Here is a 19995-nt window from a genome sequence, read left to right as displayed (position 1 = left end):
TTTGCCCATTTTAGCTCAATTATTTGTCTTTTTGTTATTGATTTATAAGTATTCTTTATATTCTAGATACATGTCCCTTATCAGATACATGATTTGCAAATATATTGTCTTATTCTGTACATTATCTTTTCACTTTCTTAGTATCTTTTGAAGCACAAAGTTTTAATTTTGATGAAGTCCAATTTATATAATTTTAAACATTTATACTTTTGATGTAATGTATAAATAAGAAGGTTTGGCCAAATGCAAGGTCACAAAGATTTACTTCTATAATTTAATATTTTAGTTGTTTTAGCTGTTATATTTTGGAGTTTGATCCACTTTTAGTTAATTTATATATATATGTACATATACATATGACATATGTAGATATCCTGTTTTCTCATCACTGTTTCTTGAAAATACTGTTCTTTTTCCCAATGAATTTATTTGTTCTTGTCAAAAGTCATTTGAGAGAGGCATCATGATGGCTGAATAGAAACATTTCATACTTGTGCCCTCCACTTAGAAAAACCAAAATAGTGTATAGACAATCATACATTTTGGATACATTATCCAAGAAAGAACACTGAACTTCAACAGAAGAGTGACAGGAAACTCAAGGAAAGAGAAGGAAGAAAGGCAGCCTGCTTGGCTGGGATTGGCAGGGAGCTGGGAGTGACTTCCCAACACAGGGAAGGGTTAAGTGAGAGACTTTCAGTGGCTCACATTCCCACCCTGGAATCATGCAGTCCTGGCCATGGAAGAGGCCTCTTCTCAAAGCCTGAAACAAACATAAGGAGTTACCAGGAGACCATGAGATGGAACTGCTCCAGGGAAGGAACTAGCACTAGGACCCACACCTGTTCTGAGTCTTGAGTGGTTACGTGAAGACACTATTTGCAGTCTCAGCCTTTAACAGACTGCACACTATCCTGGGACCCAGCGGTGACCCAAAGAGATAGATATTTTAAAAGAGAACCAAATAGAAATTCTAGAACTCAAGAATTACTTGAAAGAAATACAAAATACATTTGAAAGCATCAACAATACAGTAGATCAGGCAGAAGAAAGAATCATAGAACATGAAGACAGGTCTTTTGAAATAACCCAGATAGAGAAAATAAAGAGATTAGGATAAAAAAAAAGAACAAGGAATTTTTTGGGACATTTGGGACAAAACACAGCTACTGAATAAATGAATTATCAGTATCCCTGAGGGCAAAGAGAAAATGAAGGGATTAGAAAGTCTGTTTAAAGAAATAATAGATGAAAACTTTCCAACCCTAGCAAGAGATTTTAGGTATTCAGATGCAGGAGGCTCAATGATCCCCAGGAAGATATAATGCAAAAGGTCTTCTTCAGGGCACATTGTATTCTGACTTTCTTAGGTCAAAGATAAGGAGTGAATTCTAGCCATAGCAAAAGAAAAGTGTCTAGTCACCTGTAAAAGAAACTCCATCAGACTAACAGCAGATTTCTCAGCAGAAACCTTAGAAGCCAATAGAGAATGGGATGACACATGTAAAGTGCTAAAAGAAAAAAAAATATCAACCAAGAATACTATATCCAGAAAACTATCCTTCATAAATGGAGGAGAAATAAAGTATTTTTTAAACAAGCAAATGCTGAGGAAATTCACTACCACCAGACTGGCCCTAAAGGAAAGGAACCTGGACACACAAGTACTACATTTACTGCCGTAATTGAACTCATAAGCATAGAGAGTAGAAGGATGGTTACCAGAGGCTGGAAAGGGCATGGGTGTTGGGGGGGAGGTGGGGATGGTTAATGTGTACAAATAAAACAAGAAAGAATGAATAAGACCTACGATTTGATAGCACAATATGGTGACTATAGTCAATAATAACTTAATTGTATATTTTTAAATAACTTAAAGAAGGTAATTGGATTATTCCTAATAATAAGGATAAATGCTTGAGGGCATACATACTCCATTCTCCATAATGTGCTTATTTTATATTCTATGCTTGTATCAAAATATCTCATGTGCCTTGTGTGTGTATATATATACACACACCATATATATACATATATGTGTATGTATAGTTTGTGTATATACATGTATTTATATTTTAATATATATAATTATGTATATATACACACACCTACCGTGTATCCACAAAAATCAAAAGATAAAATATTATAATACCCTTATAAAAACACATGAAAACACATAACTCACTGATAAAGCAAACACACAAAGGAGAAAGAGACACAGATACTAATCTGAGGAGCAGAGCAAGATGGCAGAATAGAAGGTCACACCAATCATACCCCCTGCAGGAACACCAAATTCAACAACTATCTACATAATAAAAGCACCTCATAAGAACCAAAAATCGGGTAAGCATTCATAATACCAGGTTTAAACTTTATATCACTGAAAGGGGCACTGAAGAGGGTAGGAAAGACAGTTTGAATTGCTAATGCCATCCCTCCCCCACTGCCCTGCAGTAGCCACATCTCTGCAGCACAGAGAAATCTGTACACTTGGGAGAGGGAGAGCACAGAAATTGTGAGACTTCGCATTGAACTCAGTGCTGCCCTAGTCACAGTGGAAAGCAAAACTGGGCTGAACTCAGCTGATGCCCACCCACAAAGGGAGCATTTAGACCAGCTTCAGCCAGAAGGGAAAGACCTATACCAGCAGTAGGAACTTGAGTTCCAGCAAGCTCGCCACCATGGGGTGAAGTGCTCTGGGACCCTCAATAACTTTGAAAGGCAGTCTAGGCCACAAGGACTGCAAGTCCTAGTGCGGAGTTGGGTTCAGAGTCAGTGGACTTGGGGAACATGTGACTTTACTGAGACACCAACCAGGGAAGCTAAGGGAGTGCTTGTGCCACCTCTCTCACAACCCCAGGCAACACAGCTTGCAGCTCCAAAAGAGACCTCTTCCTTCCACTTGAGGAAAGGAGAGGGAAGAGTAAAGATGACTTTTATCTTGTATCTTGGATAACAGCTCAGCCACAGAAGGATAAGGCACCAATCAGAGTCATGAGGCCCCCATTCCAGGCCCTAGCTCCCATACGGCATTTCTAGACACACCTTGGGCCATAACGGAGCCCACTGCCTTGAAGGGGAAAAGCCTCTTCAGGTAGGATCCATCACTTCCTGACTAAAGAGACGTTGGGCCCTGAATAACCAGCTGTGATACCCATGTAGTACGCCATTGGCCTTAGGGGAAACTCTGAGATGTGATGGCTTCAAGTGAGACCCAACACATCTTCAGCTGTGATGGCTGTGGGGAGAGACTACTACTTGAGAAAAGGAGAGGGAAAAGTAAAGGGGAATTTACTGTTTTCCACTTTAGGTAGTAGCTCAGCCACAGTGGGACAGAGCACCAAGAGGGCTCATGCGGTCCCTGATTCCAGGCCTTGCCTCTGGGAGGGCATTTCTGGACATGCCCTGGGCCAGAGGGAAACTTGCTGTCCTGGAGGGTGATTCCCAGGCATGGCAACATTCACCACAAGCTGATTAAAGATCCCTTGGGCCTTAAGTGAATGGAAGGACAGAAGCCTGTATGGCTTCACCTTACCAGTAAAGAAACACACAGACTCAGTGTAAAGGAATGGACAAAATATATTCCATGCAAATGGAAACCAAAGGTGACCAGGAATAGCTGTACATGTATTAGATAAAGCAGATTTTACATCAAAAACAGTTAGAAAAAAAAAAAAAAAAAACTGGGCACGGTGGCTCACGCCTGTAATCCTAGCACTTTGGGAGGTCGAGGCAGGCAGATCACTTGAGGTCAGGAGTTTGAGACCATCCAGGCCAATATGGCAAAACCCCGTCTTTACTAACAATGCAAAAATTAGCCGGGAGTGGGGTCTTGTGCTTGTAGTCCCAGCTACTTGGGAGGCTGAGGCCGGAGAATCACTTGAACCTGGGAGGCAGAGGTTGTAGTGAGCTGAGATCGCACCACTGCACTCCAGCCTGTGTGACAGACAGAGACTCTGTTTAAAACAAAACAAAACAAAACAAAACCAAAAAACAAACAAATAACAAACAGTAAAAAAAACAAAACAAAACAAAAACTGGAGAAAGAAAAAGGAGGTCATTATATATATAATTAATGGATCAATCCAGCAAGTGGATATAACAATTCTAAATATATATACACCCAACAGTAAAGCAGCCAGAACCATAAAGCCAATATTACTAGATCTAAAGAGAGATACAGACTACAATACAATAATAGTGGGGCATTCAACACCCCACTGTCAGCAATAGATAGATCACCTAGCCAGAAAATCAACAAAGAAACTTTTAATTTAAACTGTACATTAGTGGGAGCTAAATGATAAGAACTTATGAACACAAAGAAGGAAACAACAGACATTGTGGTCAACTTGAGGGGGAGGATGGGAAGAGGAAGAGGAGCCAAAAAACAAACAAAAAAAACCAACTGTTGGCTATTGGGCTTAAAACCTGGGTGATTAAATAATATGTACAACAAACCCCTGCAACATGTGTTTGTCTATGTAACAAACCTTCACATGTACCTGCAAACCTAGAATAAAAGTTAAAAAATAGTAAAAAAGTTCTGTACATTAGACTGAATGGACCTAACAGACACTTATAGAAAATTCTATTCCATAACTACAGGATATATATTCTTTTCATCTACACATGGAACATTCTTCAGGATAGACCACGTTTTATGCCACAAAACAAGTATTTAACAAGTATTTAAAGGCAATTCTTATATACTGTGGGTAGAAATGTAAACTAGTACAGTCACTATGGAAAACACCATGGAGATTTATCCAAAAACTAAAAATACAATTACCATTTCATCCAGCAATCCTGCTACTGGATATCTACTCAAAGGAAAAGAAATCAGTATACAAAAGGGATACTTGCACTCTCATGTTTATTGCAGCACTATTCACAATAGAAAAATATGGAATCAACCTAAGTGCCCATCAACAGATGAATGGATAAAGAAAATGCAGCATATATACACAATGGAATAATATTAGGTCATAAAACATGAAATCATGTCATTTGCAGCAACATGGATGAAACTGTAGGTCATTATTTTAAGTGAAATAAACCAGGTTTAAAGGTAAATATTGCATGTTGTTACTTAAATGTGAGAGCTAAAAAATCCATCACATGGAGGTAGACCATGAAAAGACAGATAACAGAGACTGAAGGTGTGAATTTGGAGAAGGGAGAGGGTGAAGAGAAGTGGGTTAAAGGGTACATACAATTAGAAGGAATAAATTCCATGTTTCATAGTAGAGTAGGGTGACTATAGTTACCAGAAATGTATTGTACTTGGGACACCTTAAATACCATCTTGATCCCTACACATTATATACATGTAACAAAATTGTACATGTACCCCTTTAATTTGTACAAAAAAATCAACTGCCCCTCAATATATGGGCTATTTTTTTGGACTCTCTATTCTATTCCATTAATCTTTATGTCTATCCTTATGTCAGTACCACACAATCTTTGTTCATTGTAGCTTTGTACTAAGCTTTGAAATTGGGAAGTGTGAGTTCTCTAACTTTGTCCTTTTGTTTCAAGACTGTTTTGGTTAATTTGGCTCCCTTGCATTTCCATATGAGTTTTAGGTTCCACCTGTTCATTTCTGTAAGAAAAAAGCAAGCTAAAATTTTTATAGGGGTTCTTTTCAATCTGTATATCAATTTAGGGAGTATTACTACTTTAATAGTATTATATTCCAAGATATGAACATGGATTTGCTTTCAATTTTTTAGATATTTAATTTCTTTCAATAATATTTTATAGTTTAAGAATATGTTTTGCATTTATGCTTTGTACAATAGAAATAAAATTGATTTTTCTATCTTGATCTTGTACCCCAGCTGAATTTGGTAGTTTTAACAGCTTTTTTTGGTGTGTGTGTCTGTCTGTGTGTGAATTCCTTAGTGTTTTTTATATACCAGATCACATCATTTATAAACAGAGACAGTTTTACTTTTTCCTTTGAGGAAGTGACTGTGAGCAGTGGGTTCCCCAAGACTATCCCAGGTAAGATGGTTTATGAGGTGGACTCACATGACTCGAACATAGTTGAACTCCTGGCTAATATTATTACAACAAATATGTTTATATACATATGTGTCATACATATGTCAGTTATAAAAAGATGGGAATTTATTTTTTGAATTTTCTTTTTCTTTTTTTTATAGTTGTATTTGCTTGGCTCTAAGGTACTTAATATAGGGTTTTGGACAGAAAAATGAAAAACAGAATCAAATGTGATGATGGCATTCAGATCTAAGATACATCCAGATTTCAGAAATGTTAACATTTGAATAGAATAGTACTTAGTATCTTAGAATAGTATTCAGGTCAAGCTTTGTTTGGAGTTTTATAACTGATAAGAGAGAGCCTTCCTCCTACTTTTCCTTTCTCCTTCTCCTTCCCACACATTTTGTTGTATACGTGCTTGTACAAAACCTGAGTCATAGGGAATCTTCGGTGAATTGCCTGAGGTTGTATCAAAAGTTGGTAGCTAATTCACTATAGAAGCCACCAGTTCCTATATCCCTGCCATTCTGTTGTAGGGGTTGACTGCCTGGACAACATCTTTGTGTTAAGTCAGTGATGCTCAATCAGAGGCTTTCAAGAAGCCTGTTTTCCTCCTCTGGCAGCATGCAAGATCCTATACTTTTTGCTTCTGGTCTTGCTTTCTAGCTTTAACTAGATCATCTTATCTCTATAATCAAACCATATCAGTCCCTATAAAGTCCCTGATTCTTTCACCTACTCCTATATTGATGCCTTGTTTCTTTCACTTGGGATGACACTTTCTATTCCCCTGACCATGTATTTGAATCCTAATCAATTTTGAAGGCCCAGCTTACATGTCTCATTATCTATTAAACCTTCCCCTTTCTCTCATCCTCAATTTAGATGTAATCATTTCTCCTCTCTCCATACTTTATATTGCATATTTCTATTGTAGCATGTACTATACCCTGCCTTATATTATGGCCAGTAGTTTGTATATATTTCTATCTTCTCTTAATTTTTATGCTTTGTGAGGTGAGGAACTCTGTTTGTATTCCCATGGGCCACAGCACCTAGCAGAGAGGAGCAAATGAGAATCCAGTGGATAGTTGGTGAATTGAATTACACAATGGATTGGAAGGAGGCTCCAGTAGGTGTTAGCAGGAAAAGGATTTAATATGAATCTTGGTTTTATTTTGTTAGCACAGAATTATGCCTGTCTTTTATATTGTACCTTTATTGCAGAACAAAGCACTGCATAGATTGTTCTACTGTAGTCCAATGGGAATTTGTGATGGTTTCGGAATTACTCTTTTATGTGTTCCACCTTTTAAAGCATAACATTTGTCAAGACAACACTTCAATTTATTGCATGTGCTAAGTCATTACTATTTACAGATGGTATAGCGTATCTGATGTTCAGATTGAAAGGGAAAAAATACACACATAGAATCCCATCTGCCTTGCACAGGATTTAAGACTCAAGCAAAACCTAATTTTATCTGTCATGCACATCAGAAATAGGGAACTTTCAAATAAATCATTGCTAAAAGTAAGCATCACTGTTGAGAATTTCAGGCTGTAAAAGTAATGAAGTTTCTTTCAGAAGATTGTTTATACACATTCTTGGTATGGTTTGGGATGAAACCCATCCTGGAAGAAAATGGGTGGTTATGGAGTCATATCTAGTTAGTAATTTGCATTAGAGCTATTTGGGTATAACCTTTTGAGTACAGATTTTAGATGACCTATCTGAAGGTTAGGGAACTACATAGATGACATGGTAAAAACTTTGCTGAATCTCCTACTAGATTCTACTTTGCATCTGAACAGTGCCTGGCACCTGGCATTTGTTCAGTATGAGTCTTTCAAATGAATAAGAGAAGTTTGAATGAATGGTATGTATGAATGGTATGAATGAATGAAGCATGAATGGTAGCCTCCCTGAGCCTGTTAACTCATCTGCAAGATAAGTGATTTAATATCAACCTTGGAGGATTGTTGTTAGGACCAGAGAAACTGCATATAAAGTGCCTTGTGTAGTGCCTGGTTAATACTAGTTGCACAGCAAATGGTAGCTATTGTTCATTTACTACTCTTTCTCAGTCTGTTTTCATATTGGTGGTGGCAATGAGTTTATTGCCATGGAAGAGACTATCTTTCTGGCTGACATTTCGCTTTCTATTTTTATTTGTTTGTGCTGTTTTTGCCTCATTTATTTTTAGGAAACCATGTGAGAATAGAGGCATTTGCTCTTTTAAGCAGTTTATTTGCTGTGGTTCTGTAGTGCTTGGATGACATGGCATGTGTGTGCAGCCTGGTTCAGAACTCATATTCTTCTATTGTGTGTGAATACAAACCCCAGAGAGGTTGGATAAATGGATGTGAGAGAGCGTCGCTGTGAAATAAAGCTCAAGTGTTGGAATTGTTGCTGTTACACTCTGGGATCTGAAGTAAAAAATGTTTTCTATAAAATGGGAAAGCTCATAGATACCAATTTACTTAAATTTTAAACTATCATTAACCCCATAGGAATAACTAGTACACTTAATATAGTTTAAATTCCTGGAATGGTGATATGTATTCAAATCATGAAGGCAAAGACTCTCAGAGAAATAGTTTTTTAAAAAATTTTTTTAATTTTTAATTTTTATTTTTTTAGATGGAATCTTACTCTGTCGCCAGGCTGGAATGCAGTGGCACGATCTCGGCTCACTGCAACCTCCGCATCCCGGGTTTAAGCAATTCTCCTGCCCCAGCCTCCTGAGTAGCTGGGACTACAGGCACGTGCCACCACCCCCGGCTAATTTTTGTATTTTTAGTAGAGACAGGGTTTCACCATGTTGGTCAGGATGGTCTCCATCTCTTGACCTCGTGATCCACCTGCCTCGGCCTCCCAAAGTGCTGGGATTACAGGCGTGAGCCACCGCACCTGGTCAGAAGTAGTTCTTAAAAGATCATTTGACCAGGCATGGTGGTTCACGCCTGTAATCCCAACACTTTGGGAGGTCAGGGTGGGAGGATCACTTGAGCCGAGAGTTCGAGACCAGCCTGGGCGACATAGGGAGACCCCTGTCTCTACAAAAAATAGAAAAATTCGCTGGGCATAGTGGTGTGCACCTGTAGTCCCAGTTACTTGGGAGGCTGAGGTTGGAGCTTGGCTTGAGCCCAGGAGATGGAGGTTGCAATGAGCCAAGATCACACCCCTGCACTCCAGCCTGGGCGACAGAGTGAGACCTTGTCTCAAAAAAAAAAAAAAAAAAAAAAATCATCTTTTTTTAGCAGAGGCTTTACTCTGACAGGGTAGGCTTAAAAAATTTTGACCCTCTATTTGTAACTATTTATAAAGTATCTTAAATTTCAAGTTTCTTGAACTGTTACCAAAGAAAGTTTCCTTGTTAATAACTGCTTGTCAGGAAATTTTTATTTTACATTTGTGAAGTTAATTTCTGTGTTGTCACACAATGAGACAATAGGATGTTACATAGATTTTCTATAATCTTTCTGGAGCATTTAACAACACATCTCCACACACTGATTTCCATGCTGAAAATAATTTCACAAGGAAATCATTCATTACGGGAGAAAAACCCCACATTGCTTAATCCAATTTAATTTACTGAAGGAACAATATTCACTTAAGTCCCCAATCTCTTCCTTCTTATAGAGGACTCTTGAATATTAAAGATGAACTTCTACATATTCTTAAGGTAAAAAATATAAGCAAATCCCAAAACAAATGAATATGACTCAGAATTCTATTAATTTGAAATTTGGAACATAAAAACTAAGTTCCTCCTACCTCCCTTACTGACCCCTTCCAAACTCATGAGTATATAGATTTTTTTTTTTTTGCTTTCTTTTCCTAGAATCACTTACTGTCACTGAGAATATACCATTAAATCTTATTCTAAAAGATAATCTATTCCAATCAACTATATGCCTGATTTTCCTCTCTTATCTTTACCACAGAGCAGCTTGGCCTTTGTTTGAACGCTATTAGTGATAGGAAAGGGGTTGTCTATCTTCCGTGAAAGTCATTTCATCTACAGATAGTTCTGACTTTAGAACAAAGTGCTTCTTCATATAGAGTCTTTATAGCTCTCTCTCTTGCTTTCTGTTTGTCTTCTGTCTCTCTCTGAGGGGAAAAGCCAACCAACCAACAACTAACCGACCAATAAACTGACTGACCAAACCTGATCAAATAGGTTGGAGAAACACTGCTTACATGACCCATACCCAAGGAGTCACAATGTGTACATGTGTATTTACTAGGAAATATTGCAGTGCGTTTAACCCCTAGTATTTCACAAACTTATTTGATTGTGAACTTTTGCATTTTCTCAGAACATCTGTCCAAACACAGCTCAGAACAGAATCTGGCATATAGTAGACGCTCAATACATATTTGTTTAAAAGGTGAATGAATGCAAAATAAATCTTTAAAAGCTTTAAAGTACATGCTGTACTGAAGTGATCCATGTTCTGCATTTTTACAAGTGACACAGCCAGACTAGAGCTACTGATTGGATGGATATACCTTCCTTCTCTCTGTGAGCCTTTCGAAATCAATTCTTCATTTCCACACATTTTAGAACTTCAAAAATTCGTATTTGGATTTCTAAGCTTGTATCCTCATTGGCACAACTACCTTTTCAATAGCACAATAAATATTAGTGATGTGTTTGCTTGACTCTTTTGCTTTTTGACCATATGTAGGAATGAATTAATTGGAAATGCTTTTTTTGACTTTTGATTTCAATTTGTGTCTGATTGTGTTTGATTGTACAAGCACATGGATTTTCAGCAGAAGTCTTAAAATGAAGATTTGCTCCATTAGGGTGTTTTAAAGGGTGTTTGTCAGGTTACCTGTCGAGTTACAGCCCTTTATTTGGCTTCTAAGTCAGCTCTTTTTTGGGCTTAGCAACGAGTTCAATGTAAGGAGAATGAATCCTTTTTATTTGTGAGTAGTTGAGTTTTCTACATAGGACAGCTTGACAACCTTCCTATCAAACGTAAATCTAGTCAACAAGGAACATGCTGTAATGTGGACTTGATCCAGCTTTGATGATTGAGGCTTTTTATTTCTCATGCTCTAAGTTAATGCATTTAGGTCAGCAATGGGAGCATTATAAATTGTTTGTTCTCACTTTTATATTTCAGGAAAAAATCTGTTGGAAATTCAAGAGGGTCAGCTACAAAGCTGGGTGTAACTCAATGTCACAACTTTATCTAGAGTCAGTATTTTCTGTTTCTCTTTGTTCTCAGCAACAATCTTACCTTGTCCCTTGCAGCTGCTCAGTTGATAACTCTGTGGCTTCTATTGTCTTTCCTGTGTTATCTCCTTCCCCTTCGGTCTGTTTCCAACCCAGAACTTGATCATTTATTAAAGTGGTAATGTTTTCTCTTATAACTGTGATTTCATCCTTTTTCATTAGTATGGAAATGTTATTTTATTGGCACAGTTGTGGGCTACATTTTATGATAGAAAACATCAGTCTGTTTTTACATCTATGGATTTTACATGTTGTTGGATCTCATAGAATGTAAGGTACCTTAAAAAGCATTTACTGGCCGGACTCGGCGGCTCACGCCTGTAATCCCAGCACTTTGGGAGGCCGAGGCGGGTGGATCACGAGGTCAGGAGATCAAGACCATCCTGGCTAACAGGGTGAAAGCCCTTCTCTACTAAAAACACAAAAAATTAGCCGGGCATGGTGGCGGGCACCTGTAGTCCCAGCTACTCGGGAGGCTGAGGCAGGAGAATGGCGTCAACCTGGGAGGCGGAGCTTGCAGTGAGCTGAGATCGCGCCACTGCACTTCAGCCTGGGCGACAGAGCGAGACTCCGTCTCAAACAACAACAACAACAACAAACAGCATTTACTGTACTGCCCTCATTCCTAAAGTGGGAGTAATGACCACAGCTAATATTGTACTGAATGTGGAAAAATTGAAGGCCTTTCCTCCAAGAACTGGAGCAAGACATGGATGCCCACTTTTGCCACTTTTATTCAGCATAACACTGGAAGTCCTGGCCAGAGCGACTAGGCAAGAGAAAGAAATAAAGGGCATCCATACTGGAAAGAAAAAAGGCTTATTAGCTTTGTTTGTAGATGACATGATCTTGTACCCGGAAAAACCTAAAGACTCCATCAAAAAACTGTTAGAACTGATAAACAAATTCAGTAAAGGTGCAGAATACAAAATCAGTGTACAAAAGTCAGTAGCATTTATATACACCAACAGCAAACAATCTGTAAAAGAAATCAAGAAAACAATCTGATCACATTTACAATAGCTACAAAAATATAAAATACCTAGGAATCAATCTAACAAAAAAGTGGAAGATCTATATAAGGAAAACTATAAAATTTGATGAAAGAAATAGAAGAGGACACAAAAAATTGGAAAGATATTTCATTCTCATGGATCGGAAGAATTAATATTGTTAAAATGACAATATTACCTGCAGAAATTTACAGATTCGATGCAATCTCTATCAAATTCCAGGGCAGACTTCAGATAAATAGAAAAATATTCTAATAATGTATATAGAACCACAAAAGACCTGAAATGGCCAAAGCAGTCCTGACCAAAAAGAACAAAGCTGCAGGCATTATACTACGTAACTTCAAAATTTGCTACAAAGCTGTAGTAACCATAACAGCTTGATACTGGCATCAGACAGACACATAGACCAATGGAACAGAATAGAGAACCCAGCTACGAATCCATACATTTACAGCCAATTCATCTTCGACAAAGGTGCTAAGAATCTATAATGGGGAAAGGAAATATTTTCAATAAATGATGCTGGAAAAACTGGATAACTGTATGTGGAAGAATGAAACTAGATCCCTATCTCTCACCATACACAAAAATTAAATAAAAATGCATTAAAGACTTAAATTGAAGACATGAAACTATGAAAGTACTAGATGAAAATGTTGGGGAAACTTTCTAGAACATTGGTCTGGGCAGAGATTTTTGTGCAACACCTCAAAGCATAGGCAACCACAGCAAAGATAGACAAATGGGATCACAGCAAGCTGAAAAGCTTCTGCATAGCAAAGGAAACAATCAACAAAGTGAGGAGACAATTCACAGAATGAAAGAAAATATTTGTGAACTATCCATTTGACAAGGGGTTAATAACCAGAGTATATAAGGAGCTCAAACAACTCAATAGCAAAGGACCCAAATAATTCAATTTATAAAATGGGCAAAAGATCTGAATAGACATTTCTCAAAAGAAGACATAATATGAAGAAGTGTTCGACATCACTATCATCAGAAAAATGGAAACCAAAACTACAATGACATATCTCACCCCAGTTAAAATGGCTTATATCAAAAACACAGGCAATAACAGATGCTGGTGAGGGTGTGGAGAAAGGGGAATTCTTGCACACTCTTGGTGGGAAAGTAAACTAGTACAGCTGCTCTGAAGAACAGTATGGAGGTTTTTCAAAAAACAAAACATAGAACTACCATACAATCCAACAATTCCACTTCTGGGTGTATATTCAAAAGAAAGAAAGTCAATATATTAAAGAGATATTTACACTCCCATGTTTATTGCAGCACTATTTACAATAGTCAAAATATGGAATCACCCTAAGTGCCCTTCAACAGATGAATGGATAAGGAAAATATGGTATATATACACCATGGAATGTTATTCATACGTAAAACAGAATGAAATCCTCTTATTTGCAGCCAAATGAATGGAACTGGTGGCAATTATGTTAAGTGACGTAAGCCAAACACAGACACACAAATACTGCATGTTCTCACTAATATGTGAGAGCTAGAAAAATGAATCTCATGAAGACAGAGAGTAGATTGGTAGTTACCAGAGGCTGGGAAGGGTAAAGGGGAGAGGATGAAGGGGAAAAAAGAATATAAATGTATTTATTACCAGTGAACTGTACACTTAAAATGGTAAATTTTATATACATATTTTACCTCAATAAGAAACATAAAATAAAATGGAGGTAATGAGATGAGGGGTGGGGAGTGACTTGTTGAATATTACAGAGCAGCTAAGTGGTCAAGCCCACACTAGGCCCTGGTGCTCCCACTCCCAGCCCACAGACTTTTATTTTGTGTCCTGAAGCCTCTCTCATTACATGAGTGCTTAAATTGTAGAGTAAGTGGACATAGTTTCCATAGCTCTGCAAGAGTCTAAGTGGTATCAGAGGAATCAAGTCGTACATATGAATACTTCCAGATCTGCCACCTGACATAAAATACATCAATTTGTCTTTATCCTTGTTCCTACTGATCAAAGCAAGGGAGGGATTTGGGTCTCCTATTATGCAGGAATATTTTTGTGTCTGATGCTCTCTCATTTAAAAAGTAGAACACGTTTTAGCTATTGCCACTTTTGCAGGCTCCTGAGGGGAGAGAGAGTTCTTGTATTTTTTGTATTGACCTCATTCTCACCCTTCTTCCATGGCTCCATGTCTAAAAATGTCAATATGTGACACATGTTTGTAGCTGTTATAAACACATTCTTTTATCTGATTAAACATCTAGCTTGGAAAGAATCACTGCGAGTGTAAATGTGCATGCCTTGGTCTGAAATATATCGAGTCTAAGTATATAAAATTACAAGACATTTTAAAGAAATGACTTTATGTCTTGACAAATTAGATATTTGTCATGGCATGCATCTTATGAAAATAAACATCAATTAAAATTGCTTTATGTTTCAAATCGTGTGTCGGGGAATTGTCTATAACGGATAACCTATTCCACTGTCTATTATGGAACCATTGAGAACTTGTTTTTTTAAAATTCCCTTGAGGATTGTCTTTTATAAACCACATCCATGTGGTGTGATTTGAAGAGCACTAAGAAGGGTAATGCATCATCAGCCTGACACCACCAGAGACCAGGAATTTGAAGGTACTTTGTATCAGAGAGCAGGTGAAAAATATGGCTTCAGTAAGAGATGTGGAACCACAGGCGTTAAAACCGACAAGCCAAAATAGCCTAGTTTGATGACCCGTTTTCTTTTAAAAAGTTATCCTTGTACATGGACCAGAGGCAGGTAGTGTACTTTGATTTTTGGCCCCTATAGAGTTCACTAGAATTGAACATTGTAAGTTAACACTTAAGATCTGGGACAATCAAAGCACATTGAACAATGCTTGGACATTGTTCCATCTGTAATGATAAAAAATGAGTTAATACGCTACTTTTTATTGAACACCTACCATTATGCCAGGTATTTCACATTTCGTTTGCATGGTACCTTGTGAGGTAGATATCATTATGCCCAGTTTATAGCTGAGGAAACTAAGGTTTAGAGAGGCTAACTAACTTGCCCACGTTTGCGTGGCCAGTAAATGAAACAAGCTGGATTTGATTCCATGTCTATCTAGACTCAGCAGCCTATATGGTTAACCACTTGTAGATGGGATAACAATACTTACCTTAGAGATTTTTTAAGGATTCGATGAGATTAAAAAATCCAAAAAGTGCTTTGTAATTGCTAATAAAGCTTTGTAGAATGAAAGGCATTATCAGGAGTAGAAGACAATCTGTTACAGTGTCTCCCCATGACCATCTACCCTTCAAATAAATCCGAATGTCCTGGAGTTTGTGCCTTTGTCCTTGGCTTTCTGGTGAGGGAGAGTAGTTTATGTTTTGGGCATAGATTCTGAGAAGTAGGTCACTGGTTCTCTTTATTCCGTGATATTTTCGAATGTGATTTCTTTGCCATGTAGTTGAGAGGAGGAAAGAGATCGGCAGTGTCTGTGGACACAGACCTGTGGGACTCCCAGAATAATTTTAGACAGTGAGAAAACATGTGTCTAAAATCATGTAAGGCTGTACCTTAACATGTATGTCATTTCTTCTATTTTCTTGTTTGTCACAGAAACTGATCTGCTCCTCCGTATAAAAGACATCAGCCATTTCTTAATGCAAGACATCGCTTTCTTGTCTGGTAAGCAAACTTTCTTATATATTGTCCAGATACATGACTTGATTAGCAGTTAGTTCGGTACCTATTATATAAATAGCTCTCGCTCTATATATAGAGCTATTATATGTATTCATTTGAGAAGCCCTATTTTAATAAACATTTATACATTGTGCACCTAGTTGCTAAACAAATGGACATTTAGAGAATAATTGGAGGTTTTAAGCATTTTAGATATATGAGTACAAATGACCTTACCACTCTTATACATTTGACTTTCAGATGAGTCTTCAGAAATCTATGAGAGTTGAAAGTAGAATATGTCTCCTAGGTGGGTGCAGGCTGAGTGGGAGGGGAGCAGCTGAGGTAGCTTCTTTGATTACTCAAATGTGTATTACAAATGCTGGCAAGTTGCACCAAATAATCAGCATGCACTAAGTATTTTTTTTTAGGATTTCATTTACACGTTATAAAGAAAGTTGATTTTTCTTAAATATGTATATACACTTGTATATAATTTTTAGCAATTATGGTAAAATCAATTTAACATACAACTTATCATTTTAACTATTTTTAAGAGTACAATTCAGCGGCATTAAGTATGTTTACATTTTTGTGCCACCGTTGCCACCACCATCTCCAGAGTTTCAGACCTTGCAAAATTGAAACTCTATATCCATTAAACAATTACTCCCCGTTTCATTCTGTCCTCTCTCTAGCCCCTGTTAACCACAATTTTACTTTCTTTCTCTATGAATTTGACTATCCTAGGTACCTGATGTAAATAAATCATATGGTATATGTCTTTTTGTGACTGGCTTATTTCACTTAGCATAAGGTCTTCAAGTTTCATCAATGTTGTAGCATGTGTCAGAACTTCTTTTTTAAGGCTGAATAATATTCCATTTTATGTATATTCCACACTTTGTTTATCTGTTCATCCATTGATAGATACTTTGGTCACTTCTACCATTTGGCTGTTGTGAATAATGCCACTAAATAGCATTACACATTTTTATACACATAACTATGGTAAACCATCCCGTCCCTTTAGCTTCTGGTCATACTTTGGGGAAAGTTTTGCTTAAAAACAAGCAAATTACTTTCAGGTATTAGAGTAATTAGAATTACATCATTAAATATTATATTTATCATATTAAACAGATAAAGAAAACTTACCGGTATATATTAATACATTGTTTTTATAAAGATGAGTGCTTCTTAGGTATTGAGAGTACAAGAAACTATCTTATTCCTTCTAACTAGTTTAATTAATTCTCGGAAAAATGGCACCTACACGCTCAGTTTACTAAACAAGCTTTTACTTTATAAGTGATCCTAATTGGACACTTCAATCTGGCCTCTGCTTTTATTATCATTATTATTATTTTTAAAGACAGCATCTTGCTCCTTTGCCCAGGCTCCAGTGCAGTGGTATGATCATAGCTCAATGTAACCTTAAACTGCTTGGTTCAAGTGATCCTTCCACCTCAGCCTCCTGAGTCACTGGAACTATAGGAGTGTGCCACCACGCCTAGCTAATTTTTATTTTTTGTAGCGAAAGGGTTTTGTTGTGTTGCGGAGGCTGGTCTTGAACTCCTGGCCTCAAGCGATCCTCCCATCCTGGCTTCTCAAAGTGCTGTGATTACAGGCATGAGCCATCGCACCCAGCCTGGCCTCTGCTTTTAAATGATTATAATTATACCTATGATAAAGCTTAATTAAAAATGATTCTAATTAGTGGTAACTGTGAATTAATGATGACTTAATTAATATGGCTTTATGTTTTATTTTATAAGTGGCATAAATGTGTGACAGTGTCAGTAAATTTAGCAGTATGTTAGGTTCATTTTTAAGTTTTAGAGATTTTACTTAAGATTATCTATGTTTTCCAAACTGTGTTCTAAATAGAACCATCCTCAAGGCTTGCTGCACCCATCCAGATCTCTCTCTACACCTTTCCTTCCTTAACTGCTTTTTGTATTTGTTTTAAAAATGCATCTGCCTATAGCTTCCTTTGAAAAAAGGGTTCCCAATGGTAAAAAATAATTAAAACTTACCAATTTGGAATATAAATATCTCTTTTGATCTCTTCTCACAAGTTTACTACCTAGGACGGTACTTGTAGGTGTTTAGTGGTAATAATCATTTATAGATTAGTCAATGATAATTTACTCTTATAGGAGCCTTGCCACCTTTCCTTTGATAAGTATAGTTTGCCTAAGTGCTAGATGGTTCTGTCCTTAACTAGAGTGCTCACCAGCTTGCTTGGCAAGTATGTAGTTATGTTATATTTAAAATATTTATTACATTATATATTACATATCATTTATATTACTAGTTCTATACGGTACTCTACCTATAGAGGCCCTTTGTTTAGAGATTCACTAAATCTCTTGGTTCAGAATTGTACAGTTTCTCCTTTGAGTTTCTTAAAAACTCTTCAGTGGATGCCATTATTCTCAATGATTATTTTCACTCTACTCTTTAACTCTAGAATATCATATAGTGAAGATTAATAACACTTTGATTTAATACTTTGGACTAGTTTGATTAAAAATAATTTGGGAATGAATACTCTCTCTCAAGTTTCCCTTGGTAAATATTGAGGCAAATAATTAATTTGATCTCTTTCCATGTGCACTAGAGAAGAAAGTGTGTTCTGCTTTTGTTGGATGGAGTGTTCTAGAAATGTCAATTAGGTCATGTTGGTTGAGACTGTTGTTCACGTGTACAATATCCTTGCAAATTCTTTGTCTACTTGTTCTATCAATTATTGAGAGATGGGTGGTGAAATTTCTGACTAAAATTGTGAATTTGTCTATTTCTTCTTACAGCTCTGTTTTTGCTTTGTGTATTTTGAAGCTCTGTTATTAGGTGCATAAGCATTTAAGATTTTGTCCCATTGAGGAATTGACCACTTTATCATGATCAAATGATCATTTTAACATCTGGTAATATTTTTGACTCTGAAATCTACTTTGTCAAATATTAAACAGCTTTGTTTTGATTAGCACTGTCATGGTATATCTTTTTCTATCCTTTGCTTTTAATGCATTTGTACTTTTATATTTAAAACGTGTGTTTCTTGTGGGCAGCATATAATTTGGTCTTTCTTTTTATCCAGTTTAATGATCTTTGACTTTTAATTGCAGTGCCTAGATCATTGACATTTTGTGTGATTATTCATAAGGATGGATTTAAATCTACCATCTTATGATCTTATAAAAGCAAAATACAAATAATGAGATGGTAGATTTTTCCATTTGTCCCATGTGTTCTTTGTTTTCCTCCATTTCTGTCTTCTTTTGGGTTGAGTATTGTTATGATTCCATTTTATATCCTTTTCTTTTTCTTTTTTGGGGGCGGGGGGCAGGGAGACGGAGTCTTGCTCTGTCGCCCAGGCTGGAGTGCAGTGGCGTGTTCTTGGCTCACTGCAACCTCTGCCTCCCAGGTTCAACCGATTCTTCTGCTTCAGCCTCCTGAGTAGCTGGGATTACAGGCATGCGCCCCCACACCCGGCTAATTTTAGTATTTTTGGTAGAGACAGGGTTTCAACATGTTGGCCAGGCTGGTCTCGTACTCCTGACCTCAAGTGATCCTCTGGCTGTGGCCTCCCAAAGTGCTGGGGTTATAGGCATGAGTCACTGTGCCCGGCCTATATCCTTTTCTATTGTCATATATTTATTGCAGATTGAATTAAAATATTTTTACATCTTTATTCACTTAAATTCAGCCAAATAAAAATTAGAACTGAACTAAGAAAATTTCTATTAGTGAGCTACATTCAAAGACCACCTTGCAACTTTCCTCCTAAAATAATTCTTCAAATTCTATTTAGCACTTAATTTTTATTGAGCATTCACTCTCTGTGTAGGTGCTAGGCTGGCTGCGGATGTGAACCTGAAACACATGTAAGGCTCATCTCTGCACTTTTAGGTGGCTTTCATTTTCAATATTTCTCATCCTTCAGGCTGCATAGAGGTCTATTGGGCTGGATGGAGAAACGGGGGAGAGACTGAAATGAAAGCCCAGAGATAGTGCAGCCATTCCCTCCCCA

The 19995-nt window shown here is 37.1% G+C and overlaps 1 protein-coding gene across 4 annotated transcripts in view; it reads left to right on the top strand.

The window, feature by feature from the left end:
* MCF2 (MCF.2 cell line derived transforming sequence) overlaps nucleotides 1-19995 on the top strand; it is a 125057-nt gene that overhangs the window by 41594 nt on the left and 63468 nt on the right. For all 4 annotated transcript variants that reach the window (XM_025372298.1, XM_025372297.1, XM_025372299.1 and 1 more), the window contains exon 2: nucleotides 15891-15959. In XM_025372298.1, the coding sequence (XP_025228083.1) occupies nucleotides 15935-15959 (25 nt within the window). In that variant the 5' untranslated portion in view covers nucleotides 15891-15934. The remainder of the gene's footprint in view (nucleotides 1-15890; nucleotides 15960-19995) is intronic.

Source organism: Theropithecus gelada, chromosome X (genome assembly GCF_003255815.1).
Source record: "Theropithecus gelada isolate Dixy chromosome X, Tgel_1.0, whole genome shotgun sequence".
Classification (NCBI taxonomy): Eukaryota; Metazoa; Chordata; class Mammalia; order Primates; family Cercopithecidae; genus Theropithecus; species Theropithecus gelada.
The sequence above is the reverse complement of the archived record's forward strand: the minus strand, read 5'-3'. Positions and strand labels throughout refer to the sequence as shown.